The sequence below is a fragment of the Brachyhypopomus gauderio genome, unplaced genomic scaffold (assembly GCF_052324685.1).
Source record: "Brachyhypopomus gauderio isolate BG-103 unplaced genomic scaffold, BGAUD_0.2 sc84, whole genome shotgun sequence".
NCBI lineage: Eukaryota > Metazoa > Chordata > Actinopteri > Gymnotiformes > Hypopomidae > Brachyhypopomus > Brachyhypopomus gauderio.
Window position 1 is genome coordinate 678,992 of NW_027506905.1, and position 26,363 is coordinate 705,354.

At 41.9% G+C, this 26,363-nt stretch overlaps 1 protein-coding gene across 2 annotated transcripts; it reads left to right on the top strand.

The window, feature by feature from the left end:
* Positions 1–150: 150 nt before the first annotated feature.
* impact (impact RWD domain protein) lies at positions 151–22,212 on the top strand. 2 transcript variants are annotated; one of them, XM_076991591.1, is made up of 11 exons: positions 151–679; positions 759–887; positions 982–1,034; positions 1,360–1,422; positions 1,702–1,787; positions 9,015–9,146; positions 9,400–9,494; positions 14,006–14,079; positions 15,273–15,363; positions 17,647–17,781; positions 20,496–22,212. In XM_076991591.1, the coding sequence occupies exons 1-11, from the start codon at positions 638–640 to the stop codon at positions 20,553–20,555; spliced, it is 960 nt and encodes a 319-aa protein (XP_076847706.1). In that variant the 5' UTR covers positions 151–637; the 3' UTR covers positions 20,556–22,212. The 2 variants fall into 2 exon arrangements, with proteins under 2 accessions (XP_076847706.1, XP_076847705.1); XM_076991590.1 differs by having other exon boundaries at positions 246–679; positions 9,012–9,146.
* The last annotated feature ends 4,151 nt before the right edge of the window (positions 22,213–26,363 follow it).

Below are 26,363 nucleotides of genomic sequence, written 5' to 3' on the forward strand. Positions count from 1 at the left end.
GGTAATCATTGAATTATAACCCATTAGTGCTTGTTTCTTGTAAGATTTTGAAAGGAATTGATGGGGTGTAAAGAAAGCATTTGCTCAAAGGACTTGGTTAATTCAGTTAGTTCTGTTGTTTTATCTTGGCAATTTGAGCGTTTGCAAAAATGCAAAATTCGTGTGTATCTTTAAAGTCTTTAAAACACGTACTTAAGTTTACCATATTAACGTTGATGTATGAAAGTCTTATAAATCTCGAATGCATACTTTAGTTTGTAATTACGCAAAAAACAACTATTCCAGTTTAATCTCCTACAGGCCTCAATATACATTTAATTTAAATAACCATGTGACAGCGCCACGTATGACCCCGGAAATGTTTTTAGTACACTAGCTTGTTTTAGTTGTTTTCTTATTTCGTTTTCGAAAAGCGATAGTCGTTTGTTCTGGCACACAAAAAAGTAACGCGTCTGCAGTCAGTAAAGGGAACTGCAGCCAAAAACGACAGTGTTGGCGGAAGGTTTCTCAGTTTGATTCACTTCCTCGGGTCACTGTGTTAGGAAAAGATACCATAATGTTGTACTGCGACTCACTGTTTAATTTACAACAACGACCAACGTGAGCTAATTTATCGATTGCAATGTTGTGAAAATAAATGGATAAAGCCGTGGAAAATGCAAGCGATCTCCAGTGTCAGGTAGACTATGAGTTCAAAGCACAAACTGTATTACCAGGCTGTTACCAGACGAATCTTCAACATATTTACTCATTTCCAGGTTGAAGAGATCGAAGCGCTTTCGTCTATATATGGTGACGAATGGTGCGTGATTGACGAGGCATCAAGAATATTCTGCATAAAAATATCAGATGACATTTATATGCCAAAATGGTCAGTTTGTTTACAGGTAAATAAATTGCATATTTCATCTGTAATATTTAATATATATATATTGGATTTAATTGGATTTAACATGATTTGTTTATTATATTGTTTGGAAGATCATCCTGCCCGAGGACTACCCAAGCTCAGCTCCTCCACTTTACCAGATAAAGTAAGTATAGAGTATTTGCTCTGATTTCATGTGAAGGGTGCACATTATATTCCCCACTGTAAAATAAGCTTGACTCTGAGTCTGCTGTAGAATGCCCTCTTTATAGCATTACTAACACGGCTCTCCGCTGCTGTTTATGCCACAGGTGTTTCTCTTTTTATGTCAGCGTGCTCATGTATTTACCCTGTCACTCTTGGGCTTGTTACTTTGCCATTATCTTGGCTGTGGAAATGAGATGAGGACGTTAGACAGCAACTGTTTGAACAAAAGGGCTGCAGCGTGGCTCCTAGCACCATATCAACGTCCTCGCTGTGTTCTGTTTCAGTGCAGCGTGGCTAAGAGGTCCAGACAGAATCAAACTGTCAAACAGCCTTGAGGAACTCTACCTGTGAGTATAGAACTTCCACATGGCCTCTCACATTCCTACTGTTTAGTTCATTTAACATTTCTGAGGATCACTGAACAGAATCACATATGCTTACTCTGTAGTGAAATGTTTCATGAAAAATACTGTGATAATTGCAGTTTAGTGTGGAGAACAGGAATACAAGTTGCAGTATATGTTGTCACTGTTGAAATAATAGTTATGATAATTAGTAAAATACCACAGAGTGTGTATAGAGCAGAAGCCTTTTGTTTTTGACTTGTATGTATTGTACAATGACAGTGAGAATGCTGGAGAGAGCATCCTCTACCTCTGGGTGGAGAAAATCCGGGAATTTCTAACAGAAACATCACAAAGTGGAAACACAGGTAAATGACTTCGATCCACAGGCTTCATAACTACATACAAAATTATTCATCAGTGTATTTGAAAATGATTTCTGCTCACCCACATGTACCAATTGGTCTAGTTGGCCAAAGCCGAAAAATGTGCTCTGCTTCTCTTCAGATTGTTTCGGTTGCCAGTATATCAGAAAAGCTTTTATTATTTTTTAAGCCTCTATATTTGACTTACTGGGAGAGTGAAACAAAGGTAATAGTAATATTAATGTCTTCCATTACACACTTTGAAGATATGCGGATTTATATTTCAGCACATTTAAATCGGCATAAAATAAAGTTGTCTCTTCAGATGCCTGTTCAGAGGAAATTGAGTGCACTGAGTCACCGGATTTTCCTGCCATGGGTGATCATGCTTAAAGCAACAGCTCATTTATCACAGCTTTCCAGACGTGAGGCCTGTCACAGTTAGCTGTTGGAGCTGGTTCGATACTGTAACCTTTGTGAGAAAAATGTAGGCAAACTCTTTCAACCTAGTGGATGGCAAAGCTCTTTCAGACGACTCCTCTGCTGCCTTTGTGTTGTACTGGGGCACTGGTCAAAGTCGTCTATACTGAGAGCAACAGCACACACTGTGGAGAACATCGGCTAGAGAGATATAGAGAGAGAGAAAGAAACATTGTGAATTAATAACATATGGTGGGCTGTGTGCACTGTTTTTTAAATATTTTAAGACACATAAATCTTTTGCAAATGGGACCCGTTGAGGGTGAGAGGTTGAGGGTGAGAGGTTGGTGTTTTCCATCACTCTGTGGCATGAGGGAAAGTCCGTGGCACCAGTTACTACAAGGGGAAACTGAATTTTGCCAGATTGCACAGTGGATGGCTCCAGCTCCTTCCTATAACTCACTAGGTGTCAGTGTTTTATTATAAAATCAAGTTAACTTCCTTGTTTATCACACATCTCATGTGTGTAGTCTATTACTTGTTTACTGGTCTAAAACCTGATAAATTAAGCCTTTATTCAGCCATGTTCTATATGTTCATGATGGATAATGGACTCTGATATCTGGCCTTGTTTGCTCCTCACTGTTCATTACCTGCTTCTGCCAGACAACTGGTGAACAGCTTTCTACTCCTGACTATCTTCGGCTTACTAACCTCTTGGGCTGCATGATCCACTAGCTGCCAATCCATGGGTTGGTGTGAGCTATGGTCTAGCACAGAGGTGTTCAAATCTGGACGTCAAATCCAAATCTGGCTTTTGTAATCCCTCATGGTTTATTCAATGATTAATGGAGCCGGTTGGACGCTTTGTCACCACAACTGAGTCCTAGTGTAAGGGAGGGTGGAAGTCAGTAGACCTGGACCTTGAGGTCTGGGATGTGAATGCGTGTATTGTTTCACATTAAGGTCCCGCCATTATCGGTCTTCAAAAACGCTATAAAAAGAGTGCATCCATGTATTAGAAATGATCACTGGTGGATCGTTATGTACCTTCATTTCCATTGTGTAAAAATGCTTTTTCTTCCCCCCCTTAGCCTTGAAGTGAAATTATTGGCAGAGACCATATTATTGGCTCCAAGCTCATGCTTCAGTTTATCATGTTTAAGCTGATAAATAAATGTGTAATCTGGGGACATGTGCCAGCTCTGGTGGGTGCTAAAACAGACCACATCCTACCAGCGACAGCAGGCTCTGCTTTTTTGTTTTTTTTTTTGAAAAGCGCTAAACAACATGGCACCCAGAAAGCTCGGATTTTGTGCTACACTGGGGACCACTGATTGCCAAAATCCATTTGCGCTGGGGCCACTGAGAGCGGTTCAGTTTCTCTGATGTTGCCTGCGGGTTGCAGTCCCCAGAAATCAGTGCTGTCATCCGTAGGCCCACTCAATAGTTTACTCTTCCCACAGGTGTCACTGCCACTAATGAATAGAAACCAGAATATGGAGCAGAGCAGAGATGAGGTGTGTGTGCTTTCAAGGGTCAGGCCTGTCCCTCGCTGACTACTGTGTTCATAAGAAATATATAGGTTTTATAATATGTATTTCCAATGGGGAAAAGAAACATTATCTTTAAACTTGTTTTACTGCCTCTGCTAAGTACATTAGCATTTTGTCAATTTCTTCATGAGTTGCTGGTATGTGTCACATAAGATAGTTGGCACAAAAGGAACCCTAGAATCACACATTAATAAATAAGCATCTGTTCTGTTCTGATATAACACACTTGACGTATGTGTTTGAGTAATTATGTGCTCTACGAAATGTATATGACAATGACAGTAACATTTAGACACCTTTCAGAATGGCCAGATCTGGCTGGGTCATTCCTAGGCAGAATGTTGTGGCCCTTCAGGCTTTAGTCAGAATGATTTCTGTTATTGTTTTTCTTTTGGTCATGAGATAAAACCCTGCATTTGAGTAATGATGGACACTGAGCTAGTTTGGCTGGGACCAAACTCCTAGCTGCAGTGTGCACAAACTGCTGTGAACTATGGTTATTACCACCATGAGACCACTGTGTGTGATTTGTGTAGCTGAGGGTACTTACCATGTTGTCACCCAATTCCAATGACGGTGAATTAAACCGTTATTCTCTGTCATTGTGTTTCAGTCTTTTGCCATAGTAAATTCAGACTTGTTTTGCAGTAAGATGTCTAATGAACAGAGACCTTCAGGTTCTGCTGGAGTAAAGGTTAAAGGTCATTGGAGTGTAGTGATGTGTGAGAGGGTCAGGGAGTCCTGAGTCTCCGAGCAAGCACTGCCTCCATTACCAGTACTTACTGTTTTCCTCCTGACTGATTCAAACTAAAGGGGACTGAAAGTTGAACATAACAATTTGAACAAACCGCTTAAAAAATTTATGCTTGTAAAAAAAATCTAATATGATTGTGTGTAGACTTTGAATATAAATTGGGTATATTACTTTTCTTATTATTTTGGTGTTATTTCTTGATGCTCTCTGTTTATTTGATTTGTTCTTGGCTGAATAACTAAGGCTATTAAGCCAAGGTTTATTGGTAATATGGTGGCTAAAGTCAAAATTATTTCACAAATCTTCCATTTATACTTTATACTCGTTCATTATGCTAAAATTATTTAATTCCCTTTGCCCACACATCTTTCTCCTTTCTTTGCAACAAAGACGTGGAGTAGGATAGAACGAGGAAAAAGTTCTGCACCTATGAAGTCTGTTCTGTAGAGTTTAGCCTATTATTTTAGGAACATTAGTCATGGTGCAGTCATACATCCACTTTGTATCAAATACAGTTAAAATGTGGGAATCTCCACTAGCATGGTCTCTCTTCGCCAGTCTATTTGTTCGGATTATTTCTCTTAAATCTCTCTTTCCTTTGAACATAATGGTCTCTCAAATTATTGTATGGAGGATATTGGATGTGTGGCTTTGATCTTGCAGTCTTGATAAAGTTGGCCTGGGTGTAATAACAGAGAGCAAGGTGCAGTAGTGAATGTGGGAGGGGCTGTAGTGTCTCTCCTGTGCTGCCCCCCACCCCATGGAGATGTTGTCACAGAACTATGGCGAGATCTAATCAGAATCCAGGAGAATCCTTCACAGGCCCCGTAATTCCCATTTCTCTGCTGCTGGAAGAAGCTTCCTGGGCTGGGGAGATGAGGAGTGATGTTGTCAGCGTGTAGTTTCACACGCCGCCTCCCTTTGCTCCTTTCTGATGCCCTAACAGAATTTCACTGCACTGGAGTGTGAATTCATATAATTTCTGCAACCAACCTCCCCCAATGGTTCGCTCCTCAGCCAAGTTAGGTCTCGCAGACAGTTAAAGTTGTTGCTACAGCAAGATGACAGCCATGTCCCTTCTGGACTGCTCTGTGGAGACGACCTAAATTGAATGACTTTGATTTATTCACAGTGAAATGAGAAACATTGCACCTCATCTGTAATAACCAAGCCTTTACACAATCACACAGCACTCTGTCATCTCGTGACTGTTGACTGCTGTTTCATCATTATGCCTTGCCTACATTTCTTTTTCTCCTTCATTCTCAGCACGTTGCTTGTGATGGTTTTAACACTCGTTATTATGGTCCTTCGTCTGGCCATAGTCCACTCGGACGAGCATCCCTTGTATATTCTCATCATTAATTGTAATTAGTGGAATGACAGTAATTTACAGGTGTAGTTGATCTATTTTAAGGTTAAAATGGTTTTGCGTAAACATGAGGTGTTGAGGGGAGTGTAGAAAGGCATGGTTGAAAAGGCCTGACCAATGGGATCCTTCCACATTAACCAGTATTAACATTAACCAGTAAATCATGTTAATTATTTAAAATTTCACACTTACAAAAGTAGGTTGCTGGGCTGCAGCAGGCCTACGCTTATCGTCCCAACCACAAAGGAACACGGCAGTGCCAATACGAGTCGCTCGTTAGAGATGAGACCTAACGAGGATCAAATGAGCACTGCAGCGATTGGTCAGTGCCGTTGTCATTGTGATTAAAAAACTTTCACAGTCAACGTGTCTTTTTAAGAAAGACGTGATATACTTTTGAGCAAACTATTCTTATAGGAAAACAGTGTGACAACATCGAAAAAAAAGGAGATTCACCGAAAGGAGATGTGGGTTGTCAGTGTGGTGGAGAAATTAAAGAGGTGTGAGAGTTTTACAAGGAGAGAGAAATTCCTTCCAGCTGATGCCAATCAGTGTTTTTTGTTTTTGTGGACACATACAAACTTTGTGTTTCAATAAAGAAGAAACAGAAAGAACAGAGAGGAAACAAAGATATGAGCAGTATGTCAAGGAAAAACAAACAAAAGCTCATTTTCCTAAACAAACATTGGGTTCTCTGCATGGAAGAAAACCTGGAGTGCTCGGATTGGCTGTGTAATCAGGGTGGGTGGTTGGTTGGGGGGGGGGGGGGGGGGGGATCAGAAGAATCGGTGTATCATGATGAGGCCTCCTTTACTGTTTCTCCCTATATACACACACCACCCCTTCACTACAAACATCTTCTGCACATACCTTTTGCCGTGTGAAAATTGTCAGCCACCCTACTGATCACTTGAGCTGTTGATCACAGAGTGACTGTTGATGAGATGTAATTGGTATGAATGTATCAGTGTTACTACGTTTTTACATGCAACTGGTCTGAGCATGGTTTCTACACCCCAAAATCTAAAGCCTAATCTTAACCCAAAGGTTGTTTCTAGAAATAATAAACAAAATCATAATCAGAATAGCTTGATCTAACACCTTTAATATTCTCAAAGTGCTTCATGGTGTAATGCAACAACAAAATGAAGATGTCACAAAGTCAAAAAATAGAATCATAGTAAAATGGGAAAATACAATATGTAAATATAAATGCATTTAAATGAAAAATAATGTTAGTGTTTTTACTAAAGATAGTATGAAAGTAATGTAAAAAAATGCACCCATAAAATATGTAATGTAATATGATGACTGGTGTCCCATGTCTTTGGTGTGTAAGGCTGCTTCACTTGATGTGTGGAATATAAAGAAGGCACACTTTGATCTTAACACATGCTTTCGAACAAATGTTATCAGCCCTTTAGTTATGAATGAGGGGGCTATGCAATTAAGAGACATACGAGCTCATAATAAAACTTTGAAAATTGTGTATACATTTTTTTGTATTATAACTTCCTAATAAAGTTGGTGAAGAATGTGTAAAAACATGCTGTCCTCAGCTCCCAACCCAAATCCAGATATTGTTGTGAATCTGGGGTTACTGAGACTACCAGGGCCGCGACTGGCATCGTTTACGGTGGAAGGGATTCCTCATCTGATGGGGCGCAGTGATATGAAGCTTGTTCTCATCTGTCCTGTAAGCGTCTGATGCCGTTGGCGTTTGACTGAAGCGTCCCGGCCTTTAGACCATTAGCTCCACCCCGCCAGGCTTCCCTACTCCTCCCAAACAGCAGACCTGCCTGCTTCCGCACACTCGCTGCATATCAACGTTTCTTTTAGTGGGAAAATGGATTCCATGCGACTGCTCATGAAAGACCATGGGGAAGGTCGCACGCACCAGAGCTCGTCGGAGCCGCGATTCGCAGCGTGATTAGAGTATCGGAAAATCGATCACATGGTGCATCCTGTTATTTCTCACACAGATGCAACATTCTCAATCTCGCTGCTCACTGAGCACGCAGATGGAGGGATTGTGTGATTGCACCAGCTGTTGTTGCCCGTAGAAGGTGGTTGCCTCTCTTAGCTCTTCCTTTCTCCTTTGAACAGAAGCACACTCACTTTCTGCGGCTCTCTAGTTATTGATATTAAATATTACTAGGTATGTGTTAGAGCTAAATATTTAACAAGTGTAAGAGATGTAGAGGTGTGTTTGATGTTTTCTCTCCTCTCTGGCAAGCATGGTAAGGTGTCATTAAAAGTGGCACCTTATTTTCAATGGGGCAAACATCAGGGCTGTTTTTACAGTCATTATTCTAATGAGATGCTGATAACAGCAGGCCATTCCATGCAGCGTTCTCCAAGAGATCCAAAGGGGGGTTTAGTAAGGGCCATGAATATTCAGATAAGGGGCTGGCAGGAGCGTGTGAGTTTAGCAGGGAATGGGGGATATGGCTGGGGTTTCTAAAGCTCCAGTTTGAAAACCCGTGATTAACGGCTGAAATTAGTGTGCCCTAGCTCCGGAGTTATAATATTAACGTGAATATGACATTAGTGCTACATGTCATTTTTTTTTCTTCATACATCTGCTTCCCGCAGCTCCACTTGTATGGTGATGCTTTGTATGTATGGTTTTATTTTTTTATTATTTATTTGTATGTATGGTTTTATTCATGCTCTTATGCAAAACCTTGACCTACCGCCCTTGCCAGACTTTAAACTGCATAAACAGACAATTAATTTTCATTGTCTTATTTTTCGAGGGACAGAAGCTAAGTTCACATTCAAATATGGAATAAAGTGTGTTGCTTTTTGACTGATTAGCATGAGTGAGTGGATAGAAGACGGATCAGTCTGACAGTCTAACAGAAACGACTCTCTGACCTGTTCTGCCCCGTCCTTGTCTTTCTCTTTAGAGTCATTATTCAAACCATTTATACCATTAAGTATGCCAACTATGTGTTCTACTAAGACCCATGAGAGAGTCTAATCATCATTCATGAAATAGGGTGTGTAAAAGAGGATTTTATTGTGTTGGGTTAAATAGCGATTAAATTATTATCATGATCTACATAATGACAAAGACTGCGTCATGATAATATATCTCATGTACTGGGGGGCTTTCTCAGCAGAAGGACCCGAGATGGACAGAGCAATCACAGCTGAGGAAGAGGATGGCACCTGGGAGGAAGGAAACATTCCCAACAGCAGCGATGTGAAGCTGAACATGGAGCAGGCGGGTCTGTTCTCCAGCTCGTCAGCAGGCATGTGGAATCAAGTTACACAGCTGGGGTGTTTCCCCCCCGTTTCCTGTACCTGTCATCTCATCGACTTGTAATCTGATTAAAATTCACACGTAAAAAAAAAACGATGTAGCTAAAGAAAGCGGGCACTGATCCCCGTCGTGGCGATGTGACTGAGTGTTCGCGTATGTCTTGGCCTCTGGCTTGTTAGGTGAATCCTGACTGGAAAGTGTGTGTGTGTGTGTGTGTGTGTGTGTGTGTGTGACATGTTCAGAAGAGGAGCTGCCACCGGTTACACACGGCGAGCCGCTCACAGACAGACGCAGTACCTTCCAGCCTCATTTAGCACCTGTGGTGACGCCCAAACAGGTATGCCATATTTCTGTTTGCCCAACGGCACACCGAGAAACTCCTCAAATACCACATCTCCAGATTTATTCCATGATGTGATGAATGAGAGGCACATGAGTGTACAGATCACAACGTCCCCTGAGCTGGGCTGGAGAAGCTCTGGGTTACATATTGTCTTTGAAATAGCACTGCCAGACCTGTCTGTGGTGGCTTCATATTGTATGTAAAACCACCCCCAGTGTCACAGAGGCATGACTGGTCCTCACCAATAAACAGGTGTCTCCTGATTCAGGTTTCATTGTAGGAAAAAAAAAAGGATTTCACAAGCTGTTTGACACCTGTTTTGAAAAACTCTGTGTTCGGTCTCGAGAGCGTGTTCATGATTTTTGAACCATTTTGAGCTGCTTCAGCTCGTCACTTTCTGAATGTCTGACTTTCAAATCCCTGAGCGCACTCCATCGCCCTGCCGCGAAGGGGCTCTCGCCGAGCTTCACAGCTGTCCCTGCTCTCATCCCCAGCTCCCTTCGCCCAAGATGACTCATTCACACCTGCCCGGCCGATCCGGGCCGAACGTCCTGCGTTTAGGCTCTGACCATCCTCACACAAGTGATACATCAATAATTCTCTCTTGGCCACTGGCTTGACAGCTCACTTGTTCTTTGACAGCAAAGAGAGAGAGAGAGAGAGAGAGAGAGAGAGAGAGAGAGAGTGACGGGGGGAGAGATATTACTATATGTTTAAGGAATATAGGACAGCCAAAGTGCCTCTTATATTTATCAGTTTAAGCATTTGTTAGAGATCACTGAATCAACAAGCCCTTAAAACCACAGAAAACCCTCACAAATGGATTCTCAAATGACTTTGCCTGTTCATGTGACAGTCACCACAAGCACTTCCATTGTATTTTTTCTCTATATATGGAAAAACCCACTCATTTATGAGAGGCATTGCACTGCACCTGCAGGATGTTACACAAGAGTGCCATTTTTAAAATAAATAATTCTGTTTTATGCCTAGTGTGTGCCGTTCTCATCTGAGCCCTAGCAGTGGTCTTTAAACTCTTAAAACAGTGCTGCATGGTTAGCCTTGCAGGCAGCCCCATGCCCCTAATGAGCCCTTTCTGGGTTCACATAAAATACAGAATCTGCTGTAAGTTTAATGGTGAATTTTTACATCTTCGTCATATACCACATGTAGCTTGGGAGACGATTTCTTTGATTCCTTGGCTGGGAATGAAGGTCTGGTGTTATGGCCAAGACTAGGAAATCTGACCATTATGGTTCCAAAAAGGTGCTAATGAGTGTCGCAGTGTTGTCTCTAGGCGAAGCTTTGTGTCTTTTCCCGCTGTGCAGACATGCGCTACCCCCAACCATCCACCCCCACCCACAACCATCCACCCCCACCCCCAACCATCCACCCCCACCCCCAACCATCCAGCCACACCCCCAACCATCCACCCCCACCCACAACCATCCACCCCCACCCACAACCATCCACCCCCACCCACAACCATCCACCCCCACCCACAACCATCCACCCCCACCCACAACCATCCACCCCCACCCACAACCATCCACCCCCACCCACAACCATCCACCCCCACCCACAATCATCCACTTGCTGTAGCAGACGTCTGGAGGACCCTAGCTGCCAGCTGGTTCACATGTCACACCCGGGAGTTTATGCCTGGGTTTCTACTAGGACTCCCCAATGTTTCGTTAGCAAATCGTTATCATGGTGTTGGCAAAGGCCGTTGTATGCGAACGAGCCCTGTAACCAATAACAAAAGGCTTGTATTGTAAGCAGTAAGCATCCTGCCCTGTGTGTTTTCATGAGTCATGGCTATACATTGGGACCCTAGAGCGGTCCAGTCATTTGTTTGTATATGACAAGACAAGGAAAATATAGCAATATTTATAAAGCAATATAATATGGTGTTTGTATATAGTATACACATAGCCTCTTTTTTAGGGTTCTTGTTCATGTAGCGGTAATTACATTTCATGTATGAGCTAAAAGTGGACATTAAGGCCCATTAGAAGAGGCACTACCTTTAATTAACTGTGGATGAGTGTTGGGTTTTTGACCTATTGTACACGATTGTGTCATCAATGATGACCTCAATATTCGTATCATTACACAGTAACATGTTCACGGAGAGACTGTAGACCCTACTGAAAGGAGACGGGTCTGGGTGTAGACCCTACTGAAAGGAGACGGGTCTGGGTGTAGACCCTACTGAAAGGAGACGGGTCTGGATGTAGACCCTACTGAAAGGAGACGGGTCTGGAATAACAAATGTTCTTCGCCAAGTTCAGTTTTTTGCTCCTGTGGAGAAACTTGATAAAGGAAACGCTTACACGCTGCATTTTGAATAAATTTAGTTGATGACTCTTGCTTTTGTTAATTCAACATTACAGAGAACTGCAAATTGATAAGTGTTTTATCTTCAGCAAAACCCTGACCTTGTTTGATAATGAATCCTCTTGTGCTCATGAAAGATGTCAGATATTTACTCTCATTAAAATAAAGAAGAAAAGGAGAACAGTGGCTTGAGTGGATTCACTGCCTGTAATTTGGTATGCATTGTTTAATGTCTTTAAAAAAAAAAAGTCAGGGTTTTGATCGTTGAGTTAGTAAAAGCAGTCTGGGGGTTACCGTTTCTCTCGAGTGTTGGAGGGGTTTTGATGCTCTCGTTATCCGCAGCTCAGAAGGCACGCCACAAAGAAAGGCATGCACAATTATACAGTAATTACTTTACATGCGCCCTCTTGTTATGCCCTTTCGTCTTAATAGATGGTTATTCGTGTTAACTTCATGTACGGAATAAAAAGGAAATTGAAATAGGGAATCAACAGGAAACCTGTTAAACAGAATAAAGGATCCAGCTCCAGCCACAGCCAGCGTATGTGATGGAGGATTTAGGAAGCTGGTATTCCACCAGTGCACAGTGCTCAGAAGCCAGAGACAGACAGGATGGTGGCATGCTTCCAGGCTCGCTTCCTTATTTAAAAAAGAGGATTTGGAATTGGTAAAGGAAGGCAACATTTAAAGATTTATTCACACAAATAAGAATTATTTTAGTAGTCGTCCACGTTCCTCATTAGCCAACACCGGTGTGCATTCATATTCCCTAAGCCTGTGGTGGTGGGGGGGGGGGGGGGGGGGAGACTGTGGTTCTGTGCAAACTCTCTTTGTGTTATTGGCTTAACACCAGTTACTGGAAATTCTGACAAATGTCAAGTGTAAGGACTAAGTGAACTTGAACAGAACGAAATCCTCTTTTTAATGTGCATTATAGCCGCTGAAGAATATTGGAGCAGGCAGTCTGTCATTGTGGGGGCTCAAGACATGTGCAAAGAGGTACAGCACACTAATAAAAGACCAGGACGACACAGTAATAGTGAACCGAGCCATTTTCCCAGAACATTTGAGACGTGGGATCTGCAGTACGTCTAGCTGCCTTTAATGTGCACTGATCACGCTCGTGCACAAAGCACGCCCTCGATCAATGAAACTTTTACAGCCGTCACAGCTGCCAAACTCAGATATCACGCGTAAACCCAAATGACTGAACAGGACTGATTTAAGCCTTTGATCTTGCTGGTAAGATTCGACTTCTTCCTGTGAGTGGCTGCCATGTGCAACAGATGTCTGCTTCAAGGACATTCATCTGCCAAGCTATCGGTGCTCTTTCTAGTGTAATTTATGACGGTAAAGTTTGAATTCGTAAATGCGTGTGCTTGTTTTTCAAGGAGTCACCTAAGAATTCTGCTCTGAATATAAATATGAGTTTAAATGCATTTGACTCGAGCATGGCTGCGATGTGCAGGATTCATGGACTTTGTAAAGTTATGATAAACTTTGCAAGGATGGGCCTTCAGATGTGTCTACCCTAGTGACGGGTGCATCAGAACACTAAGGGCTACTGGTATTCAGTGAGGACTTTGTGCAGCAGTATAGTGTGATATTGAGCTACTCCAGTATTTATTGTGTCTTAGAAAGCGATACCTATACCCTCATTTGTAATTACATTCGGACATGCTGTGGCAGGAGAGGAAATTGGTGTAGGCTCGGTGTTCATTCACAGACCCGCCTGTATTTTCAGACCAGTGTCTTTCATTAGGTTCATTATGCAGCATAAATACAGACTTCATTATTTAGCCAGGGCACAAGCTATTAACAGTCACAAGTGCATGTTTGAGTACCTACATGCACACACTCCTTCATTCCATCACAATATTAAAAGCCAAAGTGTGTGTGTGTGTGTGTGTGTGTGTGTGTGTGTGTGTGTGTGTGTGTGTGTGTGTGTGTGTGTGTGTGTGTGTGTGTGTGTGTGTGGCCAAAAAGGTGTTTCATTCCCTACAGTTGCGTAAGATGTGAATAGACATTTTAAGTTTTTTGTTGTTTTTTTTGAATAAAATTGACACATTTGCAGAATGTCTCTGACGTGTAATATATCATACACATTTGAAGAATGTCTCTGACGTGTAATATATCATACACATTTGCTTCTGATTTCCTTGCAGGTTCAGAGGGTGTTAGACAAACTCTATGAAAACAAGAAAATTGCAAGTGCCACTCACAACATCTATGCATACAGGTATTTATTGCATGCACACATATATAATGCGGAATGTGTGTGTGCATGCATGTAGAAAAGAAGCCCTTGGCAGCTTGAGTGTATAAAGCTAAAGAGATATTGCAGACAAGAAGCAGTCATCTTCTGGAGGGGTTAACCTACAAATGATACTGCCAGTGCATTTGTAATAGTCCCATTATGTAGCACTGAGGAGTGTATGATGGTGTGCCGCTGTCCTCTGAGTTTGTGCTTCTGCAAACACAGCTGCTGGAAACCCTGAGGAACATCTGGCACTCTTGTTTACAGCACTGGACTTTAGATTGTTCCAGAGATAAGGATCGCCCTTTGCATTCCCAGACAACATTTGAATTATTTGTTAGCATTTTTATTTTATTTTTTCACTCAAGGTACTCAAAAATATGTAGCTAGTTAACTAGTTAAAAGTAGATTATTTGCATGTACTATGAAACTAGAAACAACGCTTTATAGCTTGATTATCAATAATTATACAGTAACATTGAATGTTATATAAAATGTGATCTGTAATGTTGGACATGCTGAATGTTACTCAGAGAAGCACATGTTCGGTTATATTTGGTAATGGAATTGCAAATTTAGGATACACACATTCATTCTGAACACGTTGCTGGCAGATGCCTGAAACCTAAAGGAACGCTGTGTTTTGTACCCAGACCTCCGTGCACCACATCTATAATGTTCTGTAGATGGCCACAGACAGTTGTGTCCTAGTGTTTCCCTGAACTTCACCACTGACTAGAACTTTTAATGGAAGACTATGGACAGATGCACTTCTAGATCTCTTTCTCAGCAGCTGCCCTTTGACCTCAATTAGAGGAACACTCCAGCATTTTGTGTTTTGTCACATCTGCGGCAAATCATTTCACAATGAAGTGTACAGCAAAAGGATGTACAGGATGTATTAAAAAGAGAATATGTCAAAATCTCTGGAGATATAAGGGATGGTTTTGTTTTTCTTAAAACGTCATACACTACAACGTTGTAGTCTGCAGTACTAAGCTATACTGGATGGGGATTGAATCTACCATATTATTACTTGTGCGTATGAAGATAAGTTACAACTGGTGCATATGGGGAAAAAATATAGAGAAAACAGCTGTTCAACTCTATAGGTTCACTGTTGTGTTCAACTCTACACACACTGCTGTTTTCATCTCTCATCCTGTTTCCAATAGGATATACTGCCAAGACAAAAACACATTCATGCAGGACTGTGAAGATGATGGAGAGACCGCTGCTGGAGGGAGGCTGCTGCACCTTCTGCAGGTGTGTGTGTGTGTGTGTGTGTGTGTGTGTGTGTGTGTGTGTGTGTGTGTTACAGAGACAGAGTAGCTGACATAACATCCCGGGTATTACTGGCTGCTACTGATTCAGTGTAAATGGAGGCTTGGGTGTTTCGTTTTGCGTTGCTCATCGCTATTGGCAACTGACAAACTGTTTGCATGTGAATGTTTAAGACAACAAGATTATCGTTAACCATCTTCTCAGTGTGCATGTGGGACTTATTGGATCATCGGTGCCCAGCCCTGTTCCTGGGGACCTGCCTAACAGTTCACTCCAGACACCCCCTGCAGCTAATCAATGTCTTCAGGATCAGAATATTGATGTGAAGTGTGTAAAATTAGGGTTCCTACTAAAATGTGTTGGTTGGTAACACTCCTGGCACAAACTGCAGGGTGATAGTTCTCCAAGAACAGGCTGTATTCAAATCTAAACTAGTGGTGCCTAACATATAATTTCCTCTAATTAATAATCACTGATTGCCAAGTGTCCAGGAGGTACTGCTGTTTAAAAATCCTGCTTTAACCCAGATTCTCTTCTTAGTTCAGATGGTAGTAAACCCTGACCCTGGTGAGGATTGTCAGTGGTTCATTAGTGTTTGTTATATTTATGCCTCTCCAATTCACGTTTGTTTTCATGAAATGAAATGAGCCATATTTTGTCAATTGTGATTTTTACACCCCAATCGAAATTTGTCCTCCGCTTTTAACCCATCTGTGCAGTCAGAACACACACGCACACTAGTGATTACTAGGGGGCTGTGGATCACACATGCCCAGAGCGGTGGGCAGCCCTAGCCCGGCGCCCGGGGAGCAGTTGGGGTTAGGTGCCTTGCTCAAGGGCACCTCAGTCATGGCCTGTCTGGGAATCGAACCCACGACCCTCCGGTCTCAAGTCCAGTTCCCTAACCGCCAGGCCATGACTGCCTCATGGGATCAGAGGTGAGTAGAACCACGTGGTCCAATTAGTGAACGTACCATTCAGCCATTTTATGGTAGGTTAAAATATCGAACCTTCTAAATTGAAGCTTCGTCTGGAACAGCCTATACTGAAATAGAAACGACACTAGCCCAGCTTATGGCTCTATTTGCAGACTAAATTGCGCTAAACCTCTCCAACGTCTCGGAGACAGTAAGCGATTATCTCGGGCGCTGCTCGTGCTCCTTACTTCCAGACACGAGCACGTCGTTGGTCCCAAACCCCCCAGTCTTATCTCCCTCCCTCCCTGTATACTCTCCCGAGCTTGGCAAGGCAGCGTGTGAAATCAATGGAGCATTTTAATCAAAACCCAATTTCACTTTCACTCATGGCAGACTGTGATATCTCAACCGCTAAAACCTGACCCGGGCCCACAATGTTTTGTTGTTGTTGTCGTTGCTTGTTTTCATGCTGCCCTCATACCACCGCTGCTTTTTAACTGATAAATGACGATATGAAAATGAGGCCATTAGCGGTGAAACACTCCGTGAACGCCCAGCGCCGCTATTTACAACAGGGACACCCATGACACCTCACACCCAAATCTGTGGACTCTGGATATCCACCGTTGTGGAGGACTAATAGGCTTTGTGTGGCAACTCCCCTTTTTGAAGAGCTTCCTGTGAAGCAAGCCGACTGTTTTCTATATGTAAGCTGCTTAACTTCATCAACATTGTGAACCGTTTCCTTGCCTGAACTTCCTCTCGCACCCTCTCAGGTTTTAATCGCACGCCGTCCGTTCATGGAGCTGGATGTGACGACACGAATAGACGGCGAATGAGTCGGTCTATTATTAGACTAGGCAGATGTCTCCCCCCCCCCCCCCCTCCAGGCAGTCTGCCAACTACACCCCTGTGGTGCTTTAAAAAAGTGATTGACAAGCAGTTGACAGATAGCAGTTTTCACAAAGAAACATTTTGTCTCTTCTTTATTTTCTCTGTATGGTCTTTTTCCTTTAAGGCTGATTCTCCAGAGGGGATTTGACACCTTTACTTACAGCCTCAGAAAACCTGTAAAATATTGAAATTGTTGATAGCAGTGTGATAAGTTGCCTGGGTATTGCTGATTGCTGTGCGGATACGAAGTTACATTGTCATGCACGGAGCTCCTGGAGGGCCGGCGTCCTGAGCTAACCTGCTTCCTCCTTCAGTACAACTGAACCCTGCAGTGCTGTGCACTCGTAGGTCAGGTTGAGACGTTTAGCATGACCGTAGGAACTGACCGACACGAGCACTAACGGCTGTGTGTGTGTGTGTGTGTGTGTGTGTGTGTGTGTGTGTGTGTGTGTAGATCCTGGATGTCAGGGACGTGCTGGTTGTGGTATCACGCTGGTATGGGGGCATCCTGCTCGGCCCCGACCGCTTCAAACACATCAACAACTGCGCCAGGTCGATCCTCGTCCAGGAGGGCTACGCAGACGCCGCGGTGAGATTAGCGCGATCTCGCTCCTTTCACCACGCTCACGCGGCACGCCAGCAACGCCAGCAACGCCAGCAACGCCAGTTATATTTCTGCGGTTATTAATATGCAAAGCTCTGAGCAGAAACATGGTGTAGGTGTGTATCTGCCACACTGGTCTTCTCTGATCACTGAACACCAGGATGTTCATGGAAGTCCTACTAAATGGAGACTTATCACTGCTTTTGGGGATGGGCCATTTCTCCGATTCCTGTGGTTTTTGTCACCGTATTTAAAAACAAAATGCTTTTCTTCCCTGTAATTGCTGTGAGAATATTTATAGAGCAGCTCAGCGCTTAAGTGCCCGCCACCGGTGATAAACCCCGTGAGCACAGTGACAAGGTTACACACATCACCACATTCGGGTTTGGAGGGGGATTGTAGAGGCTCATGCACAGAGCTGCTGTCTGCCAGGAATTCATTTGTTTGTTTTCTTTCATTTCTGTGTAAATGAAGACATGTGAGCAGCTGCGGGATTGTCATGGTTACGAGGGTGGCAGGCGTGTCGTGGGTTTTACCAGGTACTCTGGGCTTTGTACCCAAGATGTCTATCCTATTGATCTCTGTTACATGGGCTGACCTATACACACACACACACACACAAACAGACAAATGCGTTCATACACCCAAAACAGTGTAAATGTAGAAATGTTGATTGTTGTGTGATTCACATGAATTAGGGACACACTTAATATGTTCCTAAGATTAGACAGCAGCTTTTGATAAACTCGTGGCAAGTTAGCTGCAAACTTTAGTTCCCTACATTTATTACTGGTGCACAACACGATAAAAGCACTGTGGTGTGGAATTGCAGAAGGAGACTCACTGTTCTCCACAGCGGAGTTACCAAATTGTGGTCAGGAGGTTTTGTATGACTTGAACATTTGCATAGTGCTTTCAAATTGAGCAGAATCGAGCGGTGACGGTAACCTGCGGTTTACCGCTGCACAAGATTGAGATGCACTGAAATGCATAATGTAATTAGTGGCGCGGAGTCTTCATTAAGCAGAACGTCTTCAGACTTCAAGCTTCCCTTTCCTGCCTACTGGCTTGCTTCAGATTTAATCTCAACTGCCACAAGCAATTTGAGATGAAAGCTCCATATCTTACAGACGGTCAAAAACCCCATATTCACTGCCAATGTAAATTTGGGGGACAATAAATATGAGTGGGTTAGCTGAAGTGCCAATGTGGGGGGAGCCTGTTTCTTAATAATAATACTGCAGAGCTTCTGATATTATACCATGAACACTATACATTGAAAACAAGTTTTAGTTCCCTCTTTAAATAAAGCAACCCATGGACCGTGCCTCTGTTATAGCTGCTCTGGGGGCAGGTTTGGACATTTCCATGCTGGAGAGAGTGCGGAGATGGAGTGATTCTCAGTAGTGTTACCCTGGTGAAAACAGACCTGACTCAGTTAGTTCACCCAGGAATGTTGGGTTTACCTCAAGACGGAGTGATTCCGTCAGGTTTTGGCCAACTTATTAGTTTTGTGTTACATTTATGAAAAAATAGTTAAAAATTTCACGTGCCTTCCATAATGTTAAGTCTATGTTTTGTTAACACCTTTAAATGTTACAGAACTGCTGGCCCGGTCTGGCCTATTCATGTTTAAGTATTGCCCCATTTAAGACTTTTCACCTCTTGGATTCTTCTCAATATTTTCCCTGTAATGCTCTGAAAATCAAAGAAAAGCCACATGAAAAGTACATTTTTGAAATGTGAAATGTTAAATAACAAACACTGCCACTAATACTATGACTAATAATAATAATACTGATAATAAAAATAATAATCTAAAACGTGCATGTTTTGGTCCGCTTATAAGAATAATACAGCAAGTGTTGTGTAAATGACTGTGAAATCCCTCTGAATAATTACTACCCTTCAGTGCCAGTCCAGCACAGCAGAGCAAGCAAGATTTGCTAATGACCGACAGAATGTGAACTTTTTCCTTTTTAATTTTTAATGAAATTGGGCATTCAATGAGATGTCATTTGGTCTCTAAGGGAGTCATTTAAAAAGCCAACTCGGGGACAGAATTTGGCTTCGTGCTGCAGCTAATTGCCATCTTTGCCCCCTTAAATTAATTTGTGGCAAATTTAAGCACAATATATTCATGAGCTCACCTGGCTGTCGTGCTGCTGGTCTATAATCAGATGTCCCCTTCAGAGAGGAGGGGCGGGCGCGCTCAACGCAACACGCCCCTGTTCTTAGTGGACCCAACGCACATGAGCAAAGAGACAACATTTGCAGCTGTCACTCGAGTCTTTATTCGCGTCAAACGCTGCCGGCGAAGCTCCTTAGGTGATTCTCAGTGAGATTTCCTTGGCCCTGAATTGTGTAGATTGTGTAGATGCTCGAATCAGTCATTAAATATAGCACACTTCTCCCATGTGCCAAGTTTAGCACGTTCAAGAAATTTGGGCTTTTTAAACGGTGATCTACTCGGTTATATCCATATCTGAGCAGCCATTCCTAGGATTTTCCCATATCATCCATTCTCTTTGCTTTTAGATAAATGTCGGTGTCATTTGTTCCTATTTGTGTTGCTGTTGAGACGTGACGCTTCAGGAGACTATTGTATTCATGCTTGTAGTTGCCCTGCGTGGCGCCACTTATTTGAGCTCGTTCTTCTCCTCTTGGTTCTTATCGCTTCCTCTCCTCTTCTCCCGCAGGAGGAAGCATCAAAAACAGCGGGAAAGAGCAAAAAGCCCAAAAGCAAGAAGACAAAGTAAAAGTGTCTGCCTGGTTCCTCGCCTTATTTTCTCCAGCATGCCGAAAATGTCAACAGCCGTGATTTAGTGGATGTGAACTTAAAGATTTACAATACGGAGTAGAGAAATGTGCTGTGTGATGTGGAGTGCTACCACAGGGGCCTTCAAAATGTTTACAATTCTAATATACATAAAACATCACAAAATTGTGCTAAAAATGGGCACGAATCATAAATTGCTTTAACATTAAAAAGGGCAAAAGCTGTCTCAACAAGATTCTTGAGTTTATAATTTGTGATTTGCAAGTTCGTTTGCAAATGAAGTGGCGGTTGTCGTGTGTCTGGGAGGCCTGACTCTTTGGCTCAGAGCAGTGCGCAGGGTGTTGGGATTGCTGGCTGCAAGGTGTGAGAGCTTTTATTCTGTAATCCTTTTAAAATGGACAGCACATTTTGCACTCTGATATTGACTGTTGTTATCTTACCACTAAATATGTCAAGACTTGTGAAATGTAATTAAGATATTTTCAGAAGTTGCTTGTCTGATGTCATGTGGAGCATAAAGCCAATCAGGTTCATCCATGTGTGAATGATCGCTGCTTCCTACATTGCTTCAGTCCCATTGCCTGCTTCATATTTGGATGATGCATTGCATTTTAATGAGTTTGCCTTATCTTGCCAACATTTGGACAGCATACAATTATTTTAAATTTAACCTTGGAAGAACAAGGCATAATAGTGCTTTTATCTCTCTTCTTTTATCTTTGTTTCTGCAAAGAGTAATGGGAGATGAAGGGCATTCTGGGAAATGTTAGGCTGGATGCTGTTGAAACACAACACTAAATATTCAGATTTTATTGTGTTGTCACTGTTTGGTTGAAAAAGTTGGGTGTGACCACATTCAAATGAAGAAGGACCTCGGTGTGAATATCTCAAGAGACCAATGAAAGACCTCTGTGTTAAGGAACCTTAGAAAGTGCTTCAGAAACACTCCCAGCTTTGAGATATTTGTGTGTGTGTGTGTGTGTGTGGGGGGGGGGGGGGGTCAAAATCGAGTGGGTTGTAGTTTAATGTTAATGGGGAATTCAAAACTCATTATTGTACATCAATCCTTTTGAAGGGGTCACAGGTCGTGGCATGTTGGATGTCCTGTGTTTGGAGGCTGCTGTTCCTCATTGGCACATTTTGGGAGGGTTTCTGTCAAGTCATTGCTTATTTTTTTATTACTGGCTTTAAGATTATAATGCAATTCCCTTTCAACTGTCATGTTCTTTCAAGCATCCCTCTCGGTCTGATCTCCCTCTGTTTCTCTGTCCAATGAATATTAATGCACCTTTTGACTGGTGCCCTGACCCTTTCAGATTCAATTCTTGTGCTCTTCCTCTCGAGGGGCATTGCTAAATATTTTCATAGACCTTTGTTGTGTCATGTGGCTCCTCATCTGGAAAGCTGAACACGATCAGCATGCAGAAGCCCTGTGTGTCTTACTTGTTCAAAGCCAGCGTGTCACAACAAAGAAACCAGTGTACAAACAATCGCATTTTTCTTGCCTTTACACCTTGCTCAGTAGTCCTCAGACAATTACCTCAGAAGTCCAAAATGTGTTGATCGTTTTCAAACCTTTGTTCAGAAGTTCTGTAGACAACTTTAAAAATAGACTTTAAAGACCCTGGTAACCTAAATCTGTGTTTTCTATGTAATTAATTTAATCTTGGTTGCTTGTATGTAGCATGAATATTGATTCCAATGTTCAAAATGTTTCTCATTTATTTCTAAGGGTGTACCCATAACTGAGCTGTCAAACTGAAATGTTGATAATAACATATATTATATATATATATATATATATATAATAATGAGAGAGAGAAAGAGATATTGCTTTGAAATGATATTCTACATGGATCTGTTTTTGATTTTATCACATGGTCTCGCACAATTCAGGGCGTCCCATTGACATCAAGATTGCGTCCAAACGTTCTTGATTGGGCTATGCTGACATTAGCTACAGGAAAGCGACAGGTTATTCTGTGACAAAGTAATAATTTTTTTTCACTGTCCACAGAGATATGAACACCTTCGCAATCATGAGATAAATCCACTTAGGCAAACTATATGCAGCACAACTGACATTACAAAATGTTCTTCCTCACATTTTGTGCAATTACATACTTCCTGGTGTATACTGGTGTATACTGGTGTATACTGGTGTATACTGGTAGCCAGTAACAGTTCAGAATGGGGCTGATGTGTTTCCTTCCTTTGATCCTAGTGAGAACTCTGGCAACTGCATTTTGAAGCATCTGAAGCTATTGTCTTTTTTGGGAGTTCCTTTAGGAGACCATTATAGCTAGAAATAATGAGTTTCTCTAGGTCTGGTTCTCTAGGTCATGAATGAGTTTCTCCAGGTCTGGTTTAGTCAGGAAATCTCTAGTCTTATTGATGTTCTTTCAGAAATATGTATTAGACCATTTTGAGACCAGTCCACCTCTCAGGTCTATCTAAGAGTATTATTGTCAGTGATATCAAAGGTAACACCAAGATTGAGCAGTAGTACAACTGATATCCTCCCAGAGTCTGTATTTTAATGAATGTCATTATTTACCTTAATTAGAGCAGTCTCAGTGCTTTGAGTAAGCTGAAATCCTGACTGAAATTTGTCTAGATGGCTTTTCAAAAGCTATTTAAAGCTGCTATTTAAAGGCAAAGGTGATACCCCCCTTTCCACAAGATGACACCCTGGAGTTCCCTGGAGTCATTACTGCAACATGCTTTGGTCAAAATACCACAAGGATCAAGCACCAGAGAACCTTTCTTGCTCTGATTTAAATAGTCCTCTTCAGAAAGGCTGCTTTAAATCCACACAAGTTTCACAACGTAGCAGCTTAATTACTGTGCAGTCCCACGATTGACAATCCTTAATTATTGCACAATATTGCACTATAGCATTCTCATGATGCAGTTACTAAACAGTTCTATACTTGTTGTACAACCCTGGTTTTACTGTTTAAAACCCCTCTTAAACCATCCTATAGTCACTGAACAGTCCTTCAGATATTGCACACCCTTATAGCCTAAAAAAAAACAATCAATCCCATAATTATTGCAGTCTCAATGTAGTTACATCTCTCAATATAATTACAAAATATAACAGAAATGAAATGATGAGAAATAGCAGAGCAACTATGTGCTGTATGTTTGAGCCAGAGTCCGACCCTGAAGAGGCTCCTGAAATGAATCAAGAATACAACATGATGCTTCTGAATAGTGTTATTAACTTTGTCATATCTACATTTCTTTTTGTATGTTTGTAAATTGGCTACGGTCACAGGATCTTGCAGGCTGTGGGTGCTGCATTGTGGACAACCCACTGCTCGTGACTCAAGAGTTTACGAACTGTTATGTTATTCACATGTATAGAAGATGAAGTTATAGCCTAGATATTCAGCCAACAAATGAACATTAATGTTGTTGCAGAACAGGCTCTATAATGATTTTACTGGGAAGTAAAACATTGACATGTCTTTATCATACTTTGAGGGAGGTGGGAAGAGGCCAGTCCCCAGTTTAAAAGACCCCCCCCCCCCCCCCCCATACTTATCTCCCCTTCCATCCCCTTTATATTATTGCCATGTTATTTAAGATGTCTTATCAATTTTTTCACTCTAGCCAGCTGTGCGTCTTACACACCAAGTTGACAGGAATTCATCATGTCAAACAATTGTCGGAGCAGTACAGAGGAAATGGTCGCTGCCTTTTTACTTCGTAGGAAACTATTGGAGGGATTGTCGCAGCAGGCATGGATACCGCTAGAAATGGATGAGTGGGCTTTCTTCAAAAAGGAAAATTAACCAATGGAATATGTTTAGAGTCTCTTCCCGTAATCTCAGGGATTGAGATTAAATGAATTTAAATACAATATTTAAAAATGAATATAAAATGTTACAGCTGCATCTACAAGATAAGACCCGTTAAGCTAATTTAAAGGCATATTAGTGCTAGCAGTGTAGCTAATGCTACATTACACCTGTGCCTTAAAACCACGCCGTCTCAGAGAAAGGGCATACAACTGACCCTGGTGGTAAATGATGACAGCAGAGCTAATAATACTGGTGCAAAATGAAATAGAATGTAAATAAAACTGCACACACTTAAGACACGTTGTGTTTGAAAATCTTTCAAACAAGTACTTACAGTTCTCTCATCTTCAGTCCTGCCACAGACAGATAATAAACATGATCCCTCATTTAGGAAAAAGAGTCAGTCGATGTGATAGGCACACACAGCTACAGGTTGTTGCAGACTGTAGCTGGGATGTTGTTTAATAACACACTTTATCAATACAATCACTTCTTCTGTTCTCTAAGGCTGGGGGCCAATGTAAATCTGAGCTGGACTGGGCAGTGCAGCTCTTAGCGTCGACATATCAGCAGTGGGTCTGACGTTTGTGATAAAGATATGTGTGCACCTTTGCAAAGATAGTTCTCAAGTCGTGGATGAAGATGCCCTGATGGTGTATTTCCTGTCTGATGTAGGAAGGGAAGCTAAATATGAATGGAAAATGCCAAATGTTCTGACTCAGACAGTCCACTGATAACTGGGTTCTTTAATTTCCCAGTCTGTGGGAAGGCACTCCAAAAACTGAAATGCACTGACAAAGTGAATTTTTCATAATATGTCACCGTTAAGAAAATAAATAGATAGTAAGTTGTTAAGTATCATCAAACCACTTAAATACTTCATAAAATGTTTGGTGGGTCTTTAAAGGATATGGCGTCCTTCTTCAGTGTGGTTTCTAACTCCCTTTAGAGACAGTTAATCTCATTTTACCCAAGCAACACCTCAACATGGTGACATGTAAAACTGAGGAGTTTAAAGTAAATAAAGCCATGCAAGATAGCATGGGTGACTAATTCAGTCTTTCCTCTGACCTGGGGGGTGTTCCACAAAGCGGGTTAAGCGAGAAAACCCGGGTAAGTTAACTCAGAGTTCACGGAAACTCGAGGTTTTCCGTTCCAGAAACCGAGCTTAAAGAGAACCGGAGTCAGTTACTGTAGCAACTTATGCTCTGAAGCTAACCTGCTCGCTGGCAGGTTAACTTGGACCTGACCCAGAGTTACAAACACGTCATCATGACGTGTCCTTTCCTCTAGGATCATGTGGATATTGAAACTCAGTTTATTCGCTGAGTTCTTCGTCGGGAACGCCTTATAAAACCCCGAATAGACATAGGCCTATCATTTTCGGATTATTTTTTTAATGAACGTTATCGTTTTTCAGCACAATCCAATACTTACGTCAATAAAATTATTAAGCGTCACATTTCAAATATTACACATCGCGGATCAGCCCTAAATTCTCTCCAGATTGTTATACGTCGCTCTTCGTTTTTTGCTAGTGGAATTTTTTTTTATAGTGTAGGAGATGCGGGATCTGTCAGCAAAGCTACTGTATGTCGGTCTGTCCAAAAACTATGTCTGGCATCAAAATGACTAGTGCCCAGTTTTGTGGTGTTTCCTGGGCTTAAGCCAGTTATGGACATCAAAGAGGAATTCCACAGCATCGTAGGTTTGTCTTTAATTCACACGGACAATAAAGAAATTAAGCAAAGGAGAAGCAGTAGGCTATATAACAAACTTCATTCCATTTACATTTTAAGGATTTCCTAGAGTGATTGGCTGCATTGATGGAACCTACATATGCTACCTATTCCAGCACCATTAGAACATAAAGGCGATTACATAAACAGAAAATCCATCCATAGCATTAATGTACAGGTACTAACCTTTATAATCCTTAATGAATAATGTACTTATCTTTAATGGTAACAAAACTA

Excerpts from the sequence above, each read along its gene's own strand:
- impact (XM_076991590.1), top strand. The coding sequence starts at position 638 with ATGGATAAAGCCGTGGAAAATGCAAGCGATCTCCAGTGTCAG. Across the intron at positions 888-981 it reads AATGGTCAGTTTGTTTACAG|ATCATCCTGCCCGAGGACTA; the intron begins GTAAATAAATTG and ends ATTGTTTGGAAG. Across the intron at positions 15,364-17,646 it reads GGCTGCTGCACCTTCTGCAG|ATCCTGGATGTCAGGGACGT; the intron begins GTGTGTGTGTGT and ends GTGTGTGTGTAG.